This window comes from Dermochelys coriacea, chromosome 6 (assembly GCF_009764565.3).
Source record: "Dermochelys coriacea isolate rDerCor1 chromosome 6, rDerCor1.pri.v4, whole genome shotgun sequence".
NCBI lineage: Eukaryota > Metazoa > Chordata > Testudines > Dermochelyidae > Dermochelys > Dermochelys coriacea.
This window is the reverse complement of record NC_050073.1, coordinates 58,433,241-58,454,626: the sequence shown is the minus strand read 5'-3', so window position 1 is coordinate 58,454,626 and position 21,386 is coordinate 58,433,241. Positions and strand designations below refer to the sequence as shown.

Below are 21,386 nucleotides of genomic sequence, written 5' to 3'. Positions count from 1 at the left end.
TAAGACATGGGCACCGGGTACCTCTCAGGTAATTGAGTCCTACACTGGGCTTTTGCTGGTGTTTACATTCTTTCGCCACTTGTGGCTAGTTCTGTCCCCCAAGATAGACTTATTTAATTACTTTAATGTCCTGTTCCATTTCAGGTCGTGGGTTTTGATGGTTCCTCAACAGTGGATGAATTCCTCCAGCGACTGAACCAGGAGACAGGAATGAGGAAACCATCCCACATTGGGTTTTCCCTCTTTACAGATGATCCTTCTGGCAGGGATCTGGAACACTGCCTGCAGGGCAATGTAAAGGTAATTCCCTCCCCACTAGTCTAATAAAGACAAAGCAAGAGTTAAAGCCTAGTAAGGAGCCTTGAGTTTCTTAGCAGAAGTAGAACTTGTCTTGTCTTGACTAGAATGTTACATGGTGTTAGTCAGAATGAGCTAGCTAGCACGATTTAACATTACACTTATAGATGCTAGTCAAAACAAGTTCCTGTTGTGTTGTGGGATACCAAGTACATCTAGTTCAAACTCAGTGACTGAACTGATAAATACACACATACCATCTCTTGATGAAGGTACCAGGTACTTCCAGCAATGTTACTGAATATGCCCTAACTTTCCATTGACAACAGTGCAGCCAGTAACTCCTGGGGGAATTCTGCACCAAACAATTAAAAATTCTGTGCACACTATTTTCAAATTCTGAAAAATTCTGCATATTTTATTTGTCAAAATAACATCATATAATCACACCAGTTTCAATTATTTTTGGTCTTTTTTTTTCTAAATTCCTGTCAGCAAGTGTGTCTGTAACAATACAGACAACAAAAAAGATCCAAGAAATGTTTTTTGACAAATAGATTCCTTACTAGGCATATTTATACAGAATTCTAAGTAATAATTCATTTAAACTACAATACAGAACTATATTTCCCGCACCCCTCAGAAGCAGTGCAAAGGCTTGGGGGAGTCGGGGGTAAAAGAGGAGCTGAGGGAGAGGGAAGTAATTGCTGGGAAGGAGCCCGGGTGTGAACTTGGAGGGTTATTGGGTATGGGTGGGAAAAGTATGGAACAGGTTTTTTGTGGGGGTGGGAAGGGATTGTTAGGGAGCTTCCCTCATGCAGACCTTGGCTGACTTCTAACCTCTCCCATTCAGTCAGGCACATCTGCTCCTGTCCCCAAGTGTCCCTCCAGCCCCACTCAGATACCCACTCCCCCCCCATCCCCATGTGGCCCTGCATCCCCTCCCCTTGTCCCCACGTTTCTGCCCCCAGTCAGCCACCCTCCTGTCCCCATGTGGCCCTGTATCCCATCCCCCATCTGGCCCTGCACCTCCCTCCCCTGTGGCCTTGCGCCTTGACTCCCATTCAGCCTCTGCCCCAGTCTGTCCTCTTCCACTAGCTCTTATGAGCCCCTGTCTGACCCCCCAGCTCCACCATGCTGTCTGTCTCCCCATAGCCCCTGTCTCCTGACCTGGCCCGACAGTGCTGTGAAGAAGGCAGGCTCTTTCTCTTTCCTAGCTGGCCAGGAGCTGCTGCTCTGTTCTATAGCGCAGAATTCTCTGGTGGGCAAAAGGCAGAACTGCAGCAACTTCCCGGAAGAAGCTTTTTTTCTTCACAAAAAAATAAAAATATGCACAGCTCATTAATTATGTGTGTGCGCAGTGGCGCAGAATTCCCCCAGGAGTAAGCCAGTGTAGGAGAATACAAGCATTTAAGACAACATGAGAAGTTTCACTCAGTGCAAGAAGAGACCTGACATCCAGAGTTTCTGTATGTAGATATCACCCACACTCCAGTTCAATGGTTGGCTGGTTAACAACAGCTTTGCCTTGCAGAGACGAAATTTTGTCAGTGACTTTGGAGAGCCCATCCTCCCTATTGGCATAAGGGTTGCACTTGTATCTAAGATACAACTTATGCCATTTAGAGATTGATGGAGCAACATTAGCAATGGCAGCTTTGAAGAGGACTGGCGTCCCAGCTGCATTGAATGTGTTGCTGTGGCAAAGGTAGAGAGCATCACAGGGTTAAAAGTACTTTACAGAGTAGGAAGAAAATGCTTCAGTGACTTGCTGAGGAAATGCCACAGTGAACTCCAAACAAGTGATTCTCTTTTTCAACCTGAAATAGCTCATATGATCATGAGTTTTGTTGGTGATAGAAACACGATTTAGGAAGATGGAATGTTAGAGGGCCCAGTGGGGTCCTAGACAACCAAGGGCATTAGCTCAGCTGGTTTGGGTATTATCCAAGTGGTCCTCAAACCTTAACTCAAGAAGATTTGATCAGGTCAGGTATCCCAAGTAGCCTCTTATGCTCTTCACTTGTCCCATAGTATTCTTGCCAGCAAGTTAAAGAAGTATGGGCTGGATGAATGGACTATAAGGTGGATAGAAAGCTGGCTTAGATCATCAGGCTCAACGGGTAGTGATCAATGGCTCCATGTCTAGTTGGCAGCCGGTATCAAGTGGAGAGCCCCAAGGGTCAGTCCTGGGGCCGATTTTGTTCAATATCTTCATTAATGATCTGGAGGATGGTGTGGCAAGTTTGTCAGCAAGTTTGCAGATGACACTAAACTGGGAGTAGTGGTAAGTACGCTGGAGGGTAGGGATAGGATACAGAGGGACCTAGACAAATTAGAGGATTGGGACAAAAGAAATCTGATGAGGTTCAACAAGGACAAGTACAGAGTCCTGCACTTAGGACAGAAAAATCCCATGCACTGCTACAGACTAGGGACCAAGTGGCTAGGCAGCAGTTCTGCAGAAAAGGACATAGGGGTTACAGTAGATGAGAAGCTGGATATGAGTCAACAGTGTGCCCTTGTTGCCAAGAAGGCTAACAGCATTTTGGGCTTTATAAGTAGGGGCATTGCCAGCAGATCGAAGGACGTGATCATTCCCCTCTATTTGACATTGGTGAGGCCTCATCTGGAGTACTGTGTCCAGTTTTGGGCCCCACACTACAAGAAGGATGTGGAAAAATTGGAAAGAGTCCTGCAGATGGCAACAAAAATGATTAGGGGGCTGGAGCACATGACTTATGAGGAGAGGCTGAGGGAACTGGGATTGTTTAGCATCTGTTGTTTTGGCAGGGTCTGGTGCCACTTTGAGTTGGTGTGTCCTGCTGTGCAGAAGCTTGCTTCTGATGATGAGCTTGGAAAGGCTAGGCAGTTGTTTGAAGGCCAGAGGAGTTATTTGTTATTATTAAAGATAGGTCTGAGATGCAAAGTTGGGATCCAGTTCCAAACTATCCAAACATTTGGTGATATCCTGGGTATTCAGATCCAGGATCTGTTATATAGACAGAGGCCATTCATGGAGTTTGCACGGGACTGGAATTCATATCCAAACTTCCCCCTAGATTTGAATCTGGAGTTTTCAATTGGCCAATCTCTAATTATTGTATGTGATTTTCTGGCCGAATGTGTTCTTGATCCACTCTCTCCTTTCCATACCCAAACCCCACAAAGTTTGTTTGCTTACTTTTCATTTAAGCCTTGAGTCAGCTTGTCTCTCTGTGATCTCTTTACAGATCTGTGATGTTATTTCAAAATGGGAACAAGCCTTGAAAGAACTGCATCCTGGGAAATACGAAGGTAGCACAAGAATAGTGAAGCTGATCTATAAAAGCAGGTATTCTGCATAGTTTGAGAGAGACACAACTTGGGTGAGGTAATATCTTTCATTGGAGCATCTTCTGTTGGTGAGAGAAACAAGTTTTCAAGCTACACAGAGCTCTTCCTCAGGTCTGAGTAATCTGAGGGAGTCATCATTAAATATTGAGAGCAGAGATCCACCTACAGGGCCTATAACTTTTTACAATACTGTTAGAACTGGCAGAACTTTCTTAGGGATTGTCTACACATGAAAACTAATCCAGAATAATGTAAAGCTACTTGTCTTTACTTTCAAGGCTCTTCATGCCCCATCCCTACTATATCATTTTTCATTCAGTATTGAAAAGTCAGTTCCCATGTTTAATTGGCCTATGACATCAGCCTTCATCACCACAAAGTTTTAAAACAAGCATCCTCATGCTGTCTCTCGTATTTGGGAGAAACTCCCCATAAACATGTGCAAAACTAACTCATTATCCACATTAAATCCATCCTCAAAACTCTGCTTTGTTGGGAGGCCTACAAAAAAAACTGACACTAGTTAGGCAGCTGATGTCCTGACCTATATGGTCTCATTGTTTCCTTGTATTCTCCCCATCTGTCTGTCTCCATCTTTTGTCTTATACTTAAGTTGTAAGCTCTTTGGGGCTTTGTATGTTCTGTGTTTGTACAGCACCTAGCATAATAGAGTTCTGGTCCATTACTGGGGCTTGTGGATTCTATAATACAAATAAATAATAATAAGCACATTAACTATTCCTGATTAGCTTAATCAATTTTTAATCCACTCTTATTCCAGAATACGTGTGTCCACACATGGAGTTAATTTTGAATAAACCACTCGTATTCTGGAATAAAAGTATCCACACACGGAGTTAATCAGGAATAGCTATCCCAGAAAAATTCCCTGTGTAGACAAATTCCCTGGGTAGACAAACCCTTAATGGTTTGCATTCCATTCCCAAATATATGGGAAGGGGTATATGGGCGAAAGATCAAATCAATACACTGTGAAAGTTAAAATAGACTTGGAACCAAATAAAAACTAGATACAATACAACTAAAGTTTTGTGTAGCTCCATCCATACGGACTGGATCCTGAAACAAAATTAAATAATACATACTACATAAGAGGAAGAGAGAATTGAAAAAGCATAGGTCTATGTTGCTGGGGGGGAAATGTAGGCTGCCTGAGCCTTGCAATGAAACTAAGTCAGTGGGGCAAGAAAATACAGAAAGCCTGTTCTAAATGGCAGGAGCTGCACAGGAGGGGGCTCTTGTATGACAATGGAGAGATGCTAGTTGAGATGGGACAGTAGGGAAGTAGTAGACAGATCCATAGGGAGAGCTGCACTGAGTTCATGGTGGGCTTCACACATAAGAAGGGCATTTCTGAAGTGGACTCTGAAAGGAATAGGGAGCCAATGGAGAGCTGTCTGTGGGTGAGGGTGAGGTGATGACATCCTTTTGAAGGGTTCCACACTGCTGGCAAAAGTAAGCCCTCCTTAGGAACTGAAGAATTAAATATCAAGGTTTTTTGTATCAGCACCCGTACACAAGTAAGGGAATGGAACAACAGGTTCATGCAATACTCCCTTTGTAGCTTCGTCAAAGCTAGATCTGGATTATGTGATAGGTGGAGGAGTTAAAGGCCATCTAATAAATACCATCTATGTCTGTACTTGATAGAAGGGAATCTCTTCCCCCAGTTTTATAAAATATTGCTAAGCTGGACACCTTCAGTAAATGGATGGCTCACAGACTGGAATGGCTTCAAAAGCTATTTTCCTTGTTCATGAACAGAGGGCTTGAGTCTTCAGGGCTCTCAGCATAACTCCTTTCTAATGCACAAAACTCACTTTGAAAATAAAGGCTATTTCAACTCTGTTTGCAGCTAGTGCCTGGTACCTTTTCTCCTGCATTTCTCTCCTTTTTAGATTGTATTTTCGAAACCAGGCAAAAGGTGAGACAGATAGAGAGCGGTTGCTGCTGGCCTTCCAGGTCAGCAGTGAAATAGCCAATGGGAGGTTCCCTGTCAATAAGGAGCTGGCTCTGGAAATGGTGGCTTTGATGGCTCAGGTGAGCAACCAGCCCAGTGTGCTGTGGCATTAACACTTTTTTTTATATTTAACACTATTATAAATGCTGGAGGCGAAGCGGGGTTTGGGAATGGAGGCTGACAGCTCATGACCGTCCTCCCCCAACCCCACATAAAAACCTTGTGACCCCCTGAGGGTCACAACCCCCAGTTTGAGAACCCCTGCACTAGGGAAACCATCTCTTTAGGCTTTGTTTTGGACTGTCCAAAGAGAAAGATGTAGTATCTGGTGGTGATCTTTCGTCAATGTTTATTTCTGTTCTATAAAGAACCTGGGGCAGAAGGATAGGAGAAAATTCACACCCCTTTCCTCACATGCTACAATGACTCTGCCATTTTCATGTGCTTTATTGTAAGTGTAAGTCCTGTTGCCCAGTTAGTTGGGCTGCACATCAGCCAAGCTGTACATTGCATTTCCTCAATTAAGCAATTAGGGCTGCTACAACAGAGATGGTGTTTCTTATCAAACTGCTCACACACAGAATGAGTCATGTCATGCCAAACCAACATCACTCAAGTAAATTATTCACCATAAACAGTGAAAAACTGAAACTAAGCTAAGAAGCAGTGTTATCCATGTGCAACAGTCTTAATACAAAAAGAGGGGATAAGATAGTCTGTTGCAGGTGCTCCTGCAGGAAGACAGTCATTGATGATGTTTACTGCTTTGATTGCATGTGTGCATCCATCATTCCCTCAAAGGAATTCTATTCTAGCAAGAGCTTTAGGAACAGCCAGGCTGGGAAAGCCCCAAAACAGCTCTGCACAGCCATTCTGATGGAGATATTAAAATATCACTGTTCTGATCTTAGCCTAATGGTCTGAGCCCTCCCTGTTATACTGCTAATAGCCTAGAACCTCACTCAGGAAAACCATCTTGCAAGGTCTTAAATTAGGCCTCCATATGTAAGTTACATGTACCATATTACCACTGTGGATTTATTCACATTGTGTGGCAAGTGTTGTTGTAGTAGACAGGACAGTTGTGTCTTACTGGACTTTAACTGACTTGCTGTATTGGCTCAAGCAAATGATGAGTCTGTTCACTAAGCCAATCAGAGAAAAGTATCCTGAAAAGGACATTTCTTAGACACAGGAGGAGGAGGAGGAGAGGCTCTCCACCTTGTTCAAGCAGAGCTTGAGTGCAGTGGAGATGGGGGTGATGAAGGGAACCAGTTGTGGAACCCAGATCATCACTCAGTCAGCTCTAGAGTAAGTGAAAGTTGCAAGGAATGGCTTTAATTTGTGCCATTGGCATAAGATCCATCTGAGACCTTACCCCAGTGGGGGAATCCCCTCTCCACCCAGCCCATGCTTTTAAGATCCCTGGGGATCTTGCTGGGAATTATGGGGAACAGCTGGCACTGGAGGGAGCAGAGCCCTTTCTTCCAGCAGAGTTCCCCTAAGCGAGAAGAAATCTCCCCCATGTACCTCTAGCAATTTTGCACTGCAGCAGACTGGGCAATCTTGCCTATGTAGTTTACAAATAAGCTGTTTTTTTATTGGGCAATTGGGGAAAAAAAATATCAATACATAGAGTTCAGTTTTCCGGCACACAGAGTGGCTGGCCCAAATCTTGTTTCCCCCCCCCCATAGACTTAAGAAATTTCCTGGACAGGCCTATCCCTTAGAGTCACTTGCTCTGTATGGAAAGGATATTGATGCAAGACCTTGTCGTTTTTCACTGTGATATAAACCAAAATGCTTTAACATTCTGGTGCAGGTGGAATATGGAGACTTGGATCGACCAGTATTTTCAAGCCCTGGGGGGACACCACAATCCAAAATGCAACATCTTCTCCAACAGGTCTTGGACAAATTCTATCCCAAATGCTACAAACAAAACATTACCCCTGAGCATCTCAGGTGAGACTAAAATGGGCCTTGTTCAGTTATTTAAAATTTTGCTGTGGGGACAAAGAATAGACCACTTGCTACTACAGAATATATCCATCCCTTTTCTTATTTAGAAAGAAAGTTTAAAGAGAAACTGTCAAGAGAAGTTAAATGCACAAATTTATTTTGAGTTCAACTTATAAGTATAAAAAGAACTCAGATCCCAGGTAATAGATGCCCTTGAAAGGTGATATACAAGCCAACCTAGACTAAAACAGCATTCGCAAAAAAGCCACCCTTCTACGCACAAAGGAAGCCAGTCTAAAAAACCTGTGTTACCCACCTTGGCTCCAACAATCCTGATATGCCCCAAATCAAAATCCATGCCCTACCTGAACTCCCCCCAAACCACACATTCTCCAAATGTCTGGCCAAATAGATGGGCTTTGAAGTATGCCCTAAAGTTCAACAAATCTGGGCTTCTTTGGACCATGAGAGAGTGAATTCTGAAGTCTAAGCATCACTTTTTAAAAAAGAATCCACATCTGTACCAACTGAGCTCTAGCTCAGGGGCCTCCACTGATCTCAGCTATGTTGTCGGGGAAGCAAGGCAATCTCCCAGATAGGCAGGTCCTAAACCTTTTAAGGGCTTTATTGATCAGAACTAATATATTAACTCTATCTGGGAATGAACTGGTGCAGATTTCATATTCTCATAGCAAGACATGCTGCTTAACAAAGAGTCCATAGTCCCCTGCACCAGCTGCAGTTTCCAAGTTGACTTAAGTTGTAGCCCCATGTGGAAAACTTTACCACAGTCTAACTGTGAAGTGACAGGTGATGATGGTACTAAGGTACGCACCTGAGAAATGGTTTCTCCTTGGGAGAAGACAGCCTGGGTTAGACAGGCTTCTACCACATGGAAGAAAGCTAGTATTTGAGATTTTGCAGATACTGTTGCACAGTTCCTAGCACAATGGGGTTCTGGTCAGTGACTGGGGCTCCTAGAAACTATCACAATACAATAATAATGTGGAAGCAAAGAACCTCTTTATCTCCTGCACAACCAAAGGCATAAGATCCTACCAAATCGCTAACTTCACTGACTAACATTTTTGAAAAAAGGAAACCTTTGTTAAAAATTCAACAACATCAAACCTTCAGTTAAGGTGTGGGAGCTTCCAACATAGATCCTCTGAGACTATACATTTGGGTAATTACATTTTCCTCTTTGAACTCTTTCCACTGTTTCCGTTCTCCATCACTCCCTATCCTGAACTGCTGTGCAGTATTGCTTTGCACTGCTAAACTGATGTACTTTTGTTCTGCGGTGGGTGAAGTGATCCCTATATTTTACACAGACAGTTAAAGGAACATTATTAATGTTGCAAAGTCAAGAACTCAACAGTTAGAAAATGCCAGAATTAAGGTTGTCTTTGTTCAACCCCCTGGTGCATATGCATTATGATATAGTCGTCAGTTACATTATTGCATACTGTTCCTCCCCACAGGATCCCTGCCTCGTTCAGTGCACAATCAATGAGCAGCTACTCAATATTTTATTTTCTCCACATTTTCAATGTGTGGCCCCAGGCCACATTTACTGCTCACTATTCAAACCCTGTTCCGAAGACAGAATTGTTAATTTCTTCCAAGGTGGACTGAGTTAAATGAAAGTCATTTAAATCAAGAAGCAGAAAACCTTGATTTAAATCAAGAATTTTAATCTTGTTTTGCATTTGTACTTCAGTTACTTTCCTAAAGAAAGGTTAATTCTGACAGGTTGATAACTATTCAAGCATGTTGATTTGTAACTAAATATAGCCTTTACACTAAATCTGGTGATTCTTTTTGCTAACCAGGATACAGCTATACACATTTATTTAAGCAACTACATAGCTTAACATACACTTATTCAGATTCTTAATTTTTACTTTATTATGTTAGAATATGGGGAATTATGCATTTCTTATTCACTAAATTAGTTTTTATACTTGTGATTTGTGTCAAGTTGCTTTTGGATGGAAATTGAAATTCAATTAAATGCACAAAAACAGCATTTTAAAATCAGTTTATTTAATTAATAAAAACAATCTTAAATTGGCTGGATACAGAAAAAAAAAGTAAATTTATCAAAATATGTTTTGCATGTAAAACCAACTCATTTATTAAACAAAGAAAGTATTGTCTGTAATTAGTGAATTGAACTGATTGTTGTTGGTCACATGTCCCTTAAAATTTTAAAATTAATAGACGTCATCCTCTCACAGTTAGATTTTATTCATAGATTGGAAGAGGAAACCAAGCTTTCCTGCTTTTTCCAACTTCCAGTCAGTTTCGTAACTTTCAATGAAAGAGTCATTGAACTGAACTCATTGAACAAACTGAAATAAATGCAATATTCTTGCTGTACCTGCAGACCACTGCAGAAGGTTGTCAAAAGCTGGGTTAGCATTTCAACAAACTGGTTCCAGGTGCTTTAGCTAGTCACTTGCACCAGGTCAGTAGATTTATGTTCTTTAAAATTTGACAGCAAACAGCTTAATGTTTTTTTAATTTAATATAAATTATTTTTATAGATTACAGTTCTTCAGGTCACCCTGGGATTTTATTCCCAGGGGATTTTTCCCATTTACCACTCAGTCTCCCACTGCTTCTCCTCTGAAGGGACTTTGGCAGTCCACTGCACCTGCTTCCTGCAGTTTTCTAGCTGACTCACCAGGTCTCCCTTTCTCACTCACTCTCTCTTTCCCCAGGCCCAAATGCCTCTTTTAAACCTAACTGAAGTCAGCTGACCAGGCACCGGGACTCTTTGTGTTCTGTTTGCACAGCTCCGAGAACAGTGGGGTCCTGGTCCATGACAGGGGCTCCGAAGTGCTGCTATAATAATAAATAAAATAATAATAACAATTAATATTCACACAGGAACTCTGTGGAAGAGGCAGGGATAGAATCCAGTTGTCCAGGGCAACATTCACCTGCCTTAACTATGAGATCATCCTTTCTCTTCCTGCAATTCACTGCCTCATTCACCATAGATCAGTAGTGGGCAACTTGGCCCATCAGGGTAATCTGCTGGCAGGCCACTAGATAGTTTGTTTACATTTGCACAGCTGCCCGCAGCTCCCAGTGGCCACAGTTCACCGTTCCCAGCCAATGGGAGCTGCGGGAAGCAGCGTGGGCTGCAGGGACATGCTGGGAGCTGCGGGCGGCCGTGCAAAGTTAAAAAATCTCTCCGGCAGCCTGCCAGTGGATTACCCTGATGGCCTGTGTGTGTCCTGTGAGCTGCATGTTGCCCACCACTGCCATAGATCTTCCAATTTCTGCAACAAAAGACACAGGAGTCCTACAGCCTCCACAACAAAATCCTGATCAATGCCTACAGCAGTTCCTTTCTCTGCACTGAAGGAGGCAGGGGTCCTGTGGAAAAAATACTGTCATATAATTAAAGATTGTATCATATTGCATATGCACAAGGGGGCCAAATTAAGATTGCACAGACAACCTTAATTCTGGCATCTCCTAACTTTTGATTGCTTGACTTTGCAACCTTAGTGGTGTTCTTCTAATGTTGTTTTTTAATGTGTAATTTCCTAGGTTTTAAATAAACCAAACTGAATATACAGAAATTCCAACATCCAGCATCATACTGACACCCACATGGTTCATCAGCAGGGTTGGAACCTTTAGATCCACAGATCCACGGAGTAACTGTTAGCAACAGTAGGTGTTATCCTACAGGACCAGCACTAGAGGAGACTGAGACACACCCTTTACCATTGGTTATCACAGATATTTGCTGACAGCAGGGGAATGGTGAGACTCAGAATCTTTGGTTTCCATTCTAGCCTCTGGAGGGGAGTGTGCTCTAGTGGGCACAGACTTCTGCCTCTTCTCCCACAAGCTTGATTCCTTCTGCCTCATCCCTTCCAATCTGTCCCCAGTTCAGTCCTGTCTTTTCCCCACCCCATCTCCTTGTCCCAGTCCTATCCTCCTTGCCTACCCTGTGCCAGTCTCTACTCCTCAGGCTTCTCATCCCAGGCCCTGTCTCTTTGCACAGATGGATCTAGTTTCCCCCTCCAGGCTCACTCTTCAAGTCCCAATCTCCCCTTGACTCCCAATCTCAGTCTCCTTGCCCAGCCAGTCCCAGTTCTCACTCCCGCCCTTCCCTCCATCTGGCTCCCAGTTCCAGTCTCATCCCCTGCACAGTCCCGATCTCCACTTCCCCTCCCCCACTCATTGCCCAGTTTACCCTCACCCTGGCTCATCCCAGTCTCTTTACCCAGACAGTCCTAGTTCTCCCCCTGCACTCCAACTACTTCTCAGATCTGTCTCTTCTTCCCCTGCTCTGTTCTTCCCCCAAACACTGGTTCCTAGTCCCACATTCCTTATCCAGCCAGTCAGAGCCCCCCCAGCTCCTTTTTCAATCTCATTGTCCCCTCCCCAGCCAACTGGCTCCAAGTCATCTGATCCATTTCACTTACTGGGTCCCAATCTCCCCCTAGCTCCTAGTCTTAGTCTCCTTGCCCAACAAGTTCCAGTTTCCCTTGCCTCCACCCAATCCCAGGCTCCTTGCTCAAATGCCCAGCCAGTCCGAATCATCCTTCCTCTAGCCCCGTGTCACAGTTTATCTCCTTCCCTCTCCCTGTCTCATCACACTCTTGTCCCAATCAAATCCTTTTCTACCCTTCTGGCATGGCTTTTGTCCCTTCTATATTCAAATCTGACAGCTTCCTCCTCCACACTGCCTGGGCGTCAGCAGGGGAGTCATTGAGAGCACAGAAGAAACAGTTTCCCTGCTCTTATTTCCAGTGCTCAGCTCCATCCTGGCTCAGAGCACCCTGAAGCAGCAATTATAGGAAAAGTCGGGTTCTGACCTAGAGCATGCTCAGTGAGGATGGCACACTTTAGTCACATATAGGAGCTGTGACAGTATGGAGCACACTCACTTTCTCTGTGAGGATGGTGCATGTGCAGCCTGGTTATATTTTGGAGCTGTGAGATACTCGAGCATGCTCACTGAGGATGAAATCTTTAGAGCGTTTAGTGACTAGAATTGAAGAACTCTCTGAGTGTGTATTTATGACTTGACCAAATCTGGGTAGATTTTCATGGAGATGTGAAAAGGCGGAGCCTTAACATGGAGGCCACTCCCCTGCCAAAATTCAAATCCCTTCTCCAAAGCATGGGGTCGCTGGAGCTTTAAAAAGAAAAGGTCACCAGATTTTTTTTTAACCTGGACGAGATAATATATTTCCCCTAGCCTCCTTCTCCTAGATGACTGAACCATTTGGCTAAAATTTTCCAGAAAGATTCAGCCTGAGGCAGATGCCTAGCATGGAAAACTTCAGCCCAAATGGTTAAAGTCTGACAAACTTATAAACAACTGAATAAGATCTTATCATAGGATGTCTTGGGTAACTTAAATAATAGGTGGTGCTAGCAGCTCTGCCTACAGTAGTTTAAAAGACACTTCCAGCCCTTCAGGATGAAAAACACTGTATAAATGTAACATTATTTTTATAATAAGTTATTGAAGACATGAGCAAATGTTATAATGTAATCTGGATTCCCACAGGCGGCTGGCTGAGTGGCTGGCTACAAAGTGGATGGTGCTGCAGGGATGCTCTCCACTAGAATGCATTAGAATTTATTTGACAGTGGCCCGGAAATGGCCTCTCTTTGGAGCCAAGGTATTTGCTGCAAAGGTAATCACAAGTGGCTTCTTGCTGGAGTACTTTGTTTCTTTATCCCCAAGTTAAACTTGTTCAGCTCAGCTACTATTACAGTCTTTGCTAAAAGAGCTCATACCTCATGGGGAACCCGCTCTCCCCACCTTTGGAAGTTATTTAGAGGTACAGCACTTTCCATACCATTCCATCTGGCTGACCAAGCTGTATTTAGTTTCCCATCTGTTTAGATGGAATAGAGAAGACAAATATGTTTTTTCCACCAAATGCATCCGATGAAGTGAGCTGTAGCTCACGAAAGCTTTATGCTCAAATAAATTTGTTAGTCTCTAAGGTGCCACAAGTACTCCTTTTCTTTTTGCAAATATGTTTTAGAGACACTAGGGGTTGCTAGAGTGCCACAAATTATACACTGAAGCTCTTAGGAGTCAGAACTTGTCTACCAAACTTAGTTTGTAGCAGGCTGGAGTGTAAATCTCCCCTCCACTAGCCTGCCAGGCACTAATTGTCTACATGAACCCTGCTGCAACACCATAAAAGTTCCCTAGTGCGTAGCAGCAGGGTCTACATGGACACTTAGTACGCAGCAGGCTCGTGCAGGGCAGATTTACTTGCCAGCTTGCTGCAAACTGTGTGTTTGTGTAGACAAATCCTTATGGATCAACACTGTGCCTTTGATGACGAGCAAATATAGTTTAAAAAATAGTATTCCTTAAGTACTTACCAGAGGAGAAAAAAGAAAAAACCTCTGTAAATCCTACCCTGTAGCTAGTGACATGTAAATGGAGAGAACCGATGTTTCAGTTCTGTAGGTAGCACTGTGCAACAATCCCTGTTCTCATGTGAGGAAGGCAAACAGTATTACTATCCCTACTGTACAAAGAGAGAAACTGAAGCACAGATTGGCTAAGTTCACTTTCAAGAATCACATCAGTGGCACAGCCAGGAACGGAACCCAGGAGTCCTGGCTTCCAACAGTTTGTTCTAACCTTTCAACCATCCTAAACTTAGAGACCTAGTCTACTACACCCTCCCATATTAGTGTATGTTTACACTGCAGTTGTCAGGTGTGATCGCTACATGCATAGTCATACCTGAGCTAGCTCAGATCAAGCTAACTCGCTAAAAATAGCAGTGAAGCTGCAGCAGCACAGCTGGCAGCATGGGCTAGGCACCCAAATTGGTACCCAGGGTACAAGGCAGGCTTATACTAGAATGGCTAGCTAGTGCTCCCACAGCTTCACTGCTATTTTTAGTGAGCTAGCTTGGGTATGTCTACATGTGCAGCAATCAGACCTCCTGCCTGCAGTGTAGACATACCCTAAGGCCGGGTCTACACAGGCAAGTTATATTGGTATACCATGTCAGGAATTTGCAAAAAACCACAGCCCTGACTGACACAGCCATGCCAGCATGAAACCCTGTATATACATAGTGAGGTCAGTGGAAGAGAGCTTCTGTCAATACAGCTAATTTTGTTCAGGGAGGTGATGTTCCTACACTGACAGAAAAACCCCATGCCAATCTACCATGCCAGTATAGTCTCCATAGTGTAGACATGCCCTTAAGTGCAGACAGTAGTTGTGATCCTTTGGTCTCTTGCTTTGCAATCAAAGTACTTGACTTTCTGAAATAAAATCTTAAAGTAAAAGTACTGCCCTTGTGTGCAATTAAACTGGAAGTTTTCTTCAAGTTCAGAGAGCATGCAGGCTTCCTTAAACTCAGTGGCTGTCACCAGTAAAAGCAGGAAAGATCACAAGCATTTGGAGTCAGTGGGGTTGAAAAGCAGAAGATACAATAATTCCATCCAGAGTTTAAAGAACAATCTGTTTGACACCTTTCTGATAGTTACACTGCCAGAACTATGAATTAGTCATAACAATAACACAGCACAGAGTCCCATGAGAAATCAGTGGCATTAGCCATAACAATAATGCACAACACAGTGTCTCCTGTGTTTACCAAATAATCTGAATCGTCTTTGATAAAACAGACTTCATTCTGATGAGATAAAAACCTTCACACATGAGCACAACTCACTTCAAATCATTAGCAGTTCTGAGTTCCTTAATTTAGAGCATAGAGTTTCCCTCTCAGGAAACTAGTCCCTGGATATCCTCAGTCCATGTCAAGGCTCAGTAACACATCTTGGAGGGGTCTCACACAAAATAAATTGTTAACACCATTGTCCCTCTGATTGGAATTCTCTGATGCACATAGATTTGCTACCTCCCCCAGTATTTCTGGCATGTTATAAATACTGTATACGGGAAATGACTGTGGAGGCACTGGATGGCTCAGGGGATTGCTAATAGGCTAGAGAGCTTTTCTCATCTAAATCACTGGCTCAGATATAGCCTTGTTTGACAGTGACCATTGCTTTCTGATGGCCTATGTAAAAGACATTGGTAATCTGAGTCTAGTTCTTAGGATACCCCCACAACTGGCACTAATTGGCCTCTTGGCAATATCGGCCTAGGACACTGTGCTGCAGTACTGTTACTTGAGGACAGGACTGAAGCACACTGACAGAAGACAGTGTAGGGACACCTGCATTGCTGCTGCCCACAGTGTGCCTGTTCTGTGGAAGAACAAAGGATGTCAGCCTCAGACCCCATGGTGATGGAAGCAACACAAGAACCTGAATAGACTATGACTGTCAAACTGGCATCTTGGACCAGCATTACATTCAGTTTTCAGTATGCTGACTTAGTTTAATTTTTAAAATAAAACACATTTTAAAATCATGGAGGTGAACTATTCTCATGAACAAGATTATATCAGTCACTGGGATCAGTTTTACAAGATATGCAATGATGAAGTAGCTATTGCAAGTTAAATAAATTCAGTCAGGCTAGCTAATGTACAGGAATCTCAGTTCCCTGCTAGCTGGTCCTCAATACCCAAGAAATATGGTGGAAATATCTTATTTTTGCGCTGCTGTATAAATACCTATATAAGTTATTTATTATTTCCCCAGCCTGTCCTTCCTTCTCCTTTGGAAGATTGTCCAGTTTGGATAGCTGTGAATGAAGATGGTATTAGCATACTGGATTACAACACTATGGTATGGTAAAGCGTGTTGATTGAGAAAAATAACTTCATCCCTGCAGAAGCATATTCCCAAATCTAGACTTATAGAGTAAAATCCTGGCCACACTAAAATCAATGGTAAACTTCCATTGACTTCAAATGGGACCAGGATTTGACACACAGAAGTTAGAGATGGAAAAGGTTTTCTGTATTTGAACCCTGCATAAAGATACAGAGTCATTACTGCTGAGTCAGAGTGGCAGATGCAATTTGTTAATTCCAACCAGGCTATTAAAACAGTTGGACTATCTCTCTCAGAGGCAGCTAGGCACCGGGAAATCTTAGGAACAGCCTAATACGGGGATCAAGCTTAGGCTGAGATGTTTCTTTGTTATCTGAATTACCAATAAAGCTAAATCCCAAACAGGGGCGTAAATTTGGACTATTAACAGTATGTCTACATTCTATTCAGCACAGCAGAGCTGCTTACAGCTGTTTTCATTACTGGGAATCTGATGTTGTCTAGGCAAATAACAAGAGTACTCTTTGGGGAAACTTTTTTTTCTTTTAAAAGAATCTAGTTGCTGATTGAACTTTCTCTCCATTGTCTGCAGCACTTAAGGCTATCTTATGCATACCCGTCTGTGCTGACCTTTGGAGGCTGTCGGGATGACTTCATGATTGTAGTCAGTCAGGGGAAGGATAGGAGTTCTGGGAAAAACAGCACTGAAAAACTACTTTTCAGAATGGCAGCTCCAAAGGTGGGTATAAGACAAACAGCAAAATAGGTCCCTTCCACCTGACAGCAGAAAAAATATGTATTAAAACCAGCTAGGCCTTTGGTGTATTTCCTAAGGAATCATTCCTTTCCTTTCTGCTCTAACTCTCCTGTGCTTTCAACCTGGGAAGCCCCTTATGGGCATGGGCCTCAAACTGATTGATCCATTCAACCCAGCCCTAAATGTATTCACTCAGCCCTAAATAGAGCAACTCAGCTTTCAGACATTGCCATGCTCAGCCATTTCTCTGCACATGGGTGCTGGAAACCAAAGTGCATTTTCCCTCTAACTGATCTACAGTTAATCATTTTCTTTCTCCCACAGATTGTTGAGGTGACTCTTCTAATTGCCAGCTATATTAACTACTGTGCACTGACTCCCCTCCTGTCTCCTGCACCTCCTTCTCTGAGCATCATCTCGCCTCTGAGCACAACGCCAACTAAAAAGCTCTGGGAGACTCAAAGCCAGTGTTTCTTTCCTTCCATGCCCCGTACTACCAAGGGGCCTACACTGCTTTGAGTGCTTGTTTTTAGTGTCTTTGGGCTTTAGTGGTTTGGGGTTTTTTTGCAAGCTGCCCAATTTTGAGTTGAGGACTGCCGTGATTTTGCTGTTTATGTATCCTGTTTTAATGCAGACTCCAGTTCTCTCTCCTCAGTGTGGTATGAAGTATGTTTAGAGATAATATCCTTTCTTTTCTAAAGACTAGATTTTGGGGTCTGTCCACATTTCCTCTCTCTGCTACATGCTACCCTAAACATTGTGGCTAAGGTCATCTTCCCTTCTTGCTGCTCCAATCATGTCACTCCCTCTGAATCTCTTCACTTGCTTTTGCACTCCTTCCATCGTAGGGTTGTCAATTTTGGTTGGACATATTCTTGGAGTTTCTATCACACGATGTAAGCTTTAATTAAAGATTAATCTTTAATTCCTTGAGACTCCAGGACAATCCTGGAGGGTTGGCAACCCTACTTCCATGTCATGTTCAAGCTGCTCTTACAAGCATGTCCCTTCCCATTCTGGGCTTTGCACCTTGTCTCAGTTCACCATTCCCTATGCCTAGAAACTGTCTCCCACTTCTTGCGCTCCTCATGAGCTCTCTTGTATCCTTAACACATCCCTTTTCAGTAGCTTTTCACCATTCATCTCCTGACAAATCCTGTATGTCCACTTCACCTTTGAATCATTAACTTACCTGTCCTTCACCTTAATTAGACTGTAAGCAACTTGAGCAATGGACTTTTGACTTTTGTGTGTTTCAAGAATAATACACAGTGATGAGAACTGTGGTATGAGCCTTCTGCAAGAATACTTCATAATGAATGTGGCCAGTATGACAAGTTTTATATTCCTGGATCAGAAAATGCATGCACCAAAACAGGACAATTACTAGAGTGCAAAGAGTAATATAATGGAGCTTTACGGTGACCCTATCATGTAGTTTAGGTACAACATTAACCCTATGCTCTGGTGGTGAATGTCCTCCATGTTCCAAAGACTTTCCGATGGTGTTTAATTTCACTATTGCCAACCCCAAAACAAGTTAAAATAACTAGTCTTTCTGTATGACCTACAATATTTTGTACTGTGCTGCTGAATATGCATGCACACCAAGACTACAAGTGAACTTAACCCCGCAGCTGTGCTGGACACATCAATGTGATTGGTGCTCAGATTCAAAAGCTGATGCAGTCCTGAGCCTGTATTGACCTGTAGTCTAAGAAAGACATAGAAAGGGAAAAAATAAAGTTGACTAGATGAAAGGAAGCTAAGCTGACAAGAAATGTCACAGTCTATCTTTGAAGAAAGCATATTATAGAGAAAAAGGGAGAGTAAAGGAGGAGAGTTTAATACTACTTTAAAACAAAGGCCAGGGCAATTTTGCTTTAGTAAAATTAGGGCAGAAATGTGGCAACATCTCTGTATTTTGAGAACTTAGTAAAGAGTGATTAGGACTGGAACAGATGTCTGACGATGTCCTTACTTCTGCAGGACTGAGGTACCATGGAATGCCATGCTGGTCTATATAATGGACAAAAAGCTAGGTCTCCACCACAGGGCTGTATTTATCATGCACAGTCCCCAGACGTATTCTTTCAAAGAATCTTGGTGTTCACCACTATATTGTATGTATTTCAGGATGTGTTCACTACTGTATAACATTACTGCACGTGATCTCTACGAATTGGGATGGCAAGGCAAATGAATTTTGTATTTATAATGTCTTCCAGCAACTGGTGTAGTTTTTAGAAATAGCTAGACCACACTAATTTCATAGGTGCAGTTACTTCCAAACCCCAGCTTCCACCATACCATTAGGGCAAGGGAAAGTGGCTAGCAAATATATTCCCAAATGCTGCCCTTCAGGCCTTCCTAACTAGTGCTGTTTCACCAGTCCCAAAGGGACTCTGTCAAAGTCACAAGGCTCAAAATGTGAAATTTTTTGTAGAGGTTTCACATAGGTTTTTTAAATTATCCTTCAAAGACACACAAATCTACCTAGCTAGGTTTTTATACTATGCTCATCAATCTTCTAGCTTTCTAAAAAGCTTTAAAAAAAGTTAAATTGTCATCTCTCCAGCACCCACGAACAACCTATAACAAACTATGTGCACTGCCTAGCTGACATGGGCACCGCACCAAAAGAATCCAGTCCCCATGAGCAGTTCTACAGTAACAAACCAGTTCTTCCAGCCCAGCATTCAGAATGAGCAAACTGTTTTGTTATTGTCAATGCGCTTAACCTCGTGCCCATCAGCAACCCTGCAAACCAGTGTATACAACCCAGCATACTACAAGCAACCTTACAACAACAAGCCAGTGTATACAACGAGGACATTACAGAAGGAAAACAGGGTTCGATTTCAAGCTTACAATGACTAATTAGGCACAAATAGTGAAGATCATGGAACTGGGAAAATTATCTTGTATGATTCTAAGCAATTCCTGACAGAATCCTTTTAGGGCTCTAAAATATAGAAAGGCTGGTGGGCTGGTGAAAGTTAATGTGCCAGAAACAGCAAGCTGGAGCTGATAAATCCTGGAGACCTGATTTGTATATACTGTAATTTACCCAGTTCTCACATGTTCGGGGACTTTCCCCGTCACACTATTGAGATGGGCTGTGGATTTTCTGAGTCAAAGAATAATTTTGACAAAGTTTTGATTTTTAGCCTTTTAAAAGTTGCAGATATAGTCAAAAAAGTGACTACATATATTGACATTGTGGTCTCTGGTATTTATTCTCTCTCTCTAATCCCAGTACAAATGTGCCAATTGGAGTCAAATGGTGGTTTTTTTTCCAATTGTCTGCACTGCAATCCTCCCCTGGGATATGAGAATCCAGCTGGCCTTCTGCCTCTTACATTATCACCAGCAACAAAGATTCCTCAATCCGAATTGAGCTGTTACTTGTGTTAATGATGCACAAAGCCCTACAGGAGTAACACTTATTACATTAACGATTTGACTCACACACAGGAAGCAGAGAAATTGAGTAAGAAAGGGGCCATTTTTACTGTCATTTTTCTGACCATAACTGCACTTTAAACTCGACAGCATGGCATGTTGTTCCTTTAGGCATTAGATCTTGTGAGCATTCATCAATACTTGAGCATTTCAGGGAACACCCCCACTTTGGTGAATGCCACCATATACCTCTTATTTATAGCTTACCTGACTTCAGAAAACTGTGTAGATAGCTTAACTATTTTTTTGATTCCTCGGTAGAGAATTTAATTTTTTATTTTCATCAACACTCTTGGCAATGACTGGACATTTTCTAAAGTGTAGAATGAGATACTGAATAACAGAAGCCTGACTGCTGTGCTGTATGTAAAAGGATAACTGTGAGATACTGTGAGGTTTTCTTGTTCTTAATAAAATGCAGTTGTCGGTGACTCAAGCTGTGTTTGTTTCATTATATCATAATCAGCATTTCAGCAGCAGTTTGATGTCAAATTGTGACAATCTTTTAGGAGACAAAACCAGCCTGGATGTAAGTAGGCATGTTAAAAAGATGGCCGTACTTCCCTTGGCTTCTGGGCATGCACCTGCTTCAACTTTCCCATTCCGACCCACTGTTTCTCTCTGGTGGGCTCCAGCTCTCAATGCTTGGGGTCACTGAGATGACTTAGGCCTCCAGGTAAGCCACAAGAACTCCACCCCTTCTGCCATTAAAAAACAACTTGCCAGCACTCCTCAGACTAGGTAGTTCTTCCTGTTCACTCAGTGGGCACCCTCACAGGGCCACATAGTATCTTCACCCACAGATCCTCTTCTACCATCTTCCTGGGCTCAACAGTCTATTTGCCCTGCTGGCACAGAACCATAGACAGG

General features: G+C 42.8%; 1 protein-coding gene across 4 annotated transcripts in view; it reads left to right on the top strand.

The window, feature by feature from the left end:
* PLEKHH1 (pleckstrin homology, MyTH4 and FERM domain containing H1) overlaps positions 1–20,947 on the top strand; it is an 86,593-nt gene extending 65,646 nt beyond the window's left edge. For 3 of the 4 annotated variants that reach the window (XM_038404331.2, XM_038404332.2, XM_043517409.1), the window contains exons 22-29: positions 145–300; positions 3,531–3,631; positions 5,553–5,694; positions 7,437–7,579; positions 13,128–13,257; positions 16,220–16,306; positions 16,887–17,033; positions 17,376–20,947. In XM_038404331.2, the coding sequence (XP_038260259.1) occupies positions 145–300; positions 3,531–3,631; positions 5,553–5,694; positions 7,437–7,579; positions 13,128–13,257; positions 16,220–16,306; positions 16,887–17,033; positions 17,376–17,570 (1,101 nt within the window). In that variant the 3' untranslated portion in view covers positions 17,571–20,947. Of the gene's footprint in view, positions 1–144; positions 301–3,530; positions 3,632–5,552; positions 5,695–7,436; positions 7,580–13,127; positions 13,258–16,219; positions 16,307–16,886; positions 17,034–17,375 lie in introns of those variants that run through there. The other variant, XM_038404333.2, reaches the window with a different exon arrangement.
* Positions 20,948–21,386: the final 439 nt, after the last annotated feature.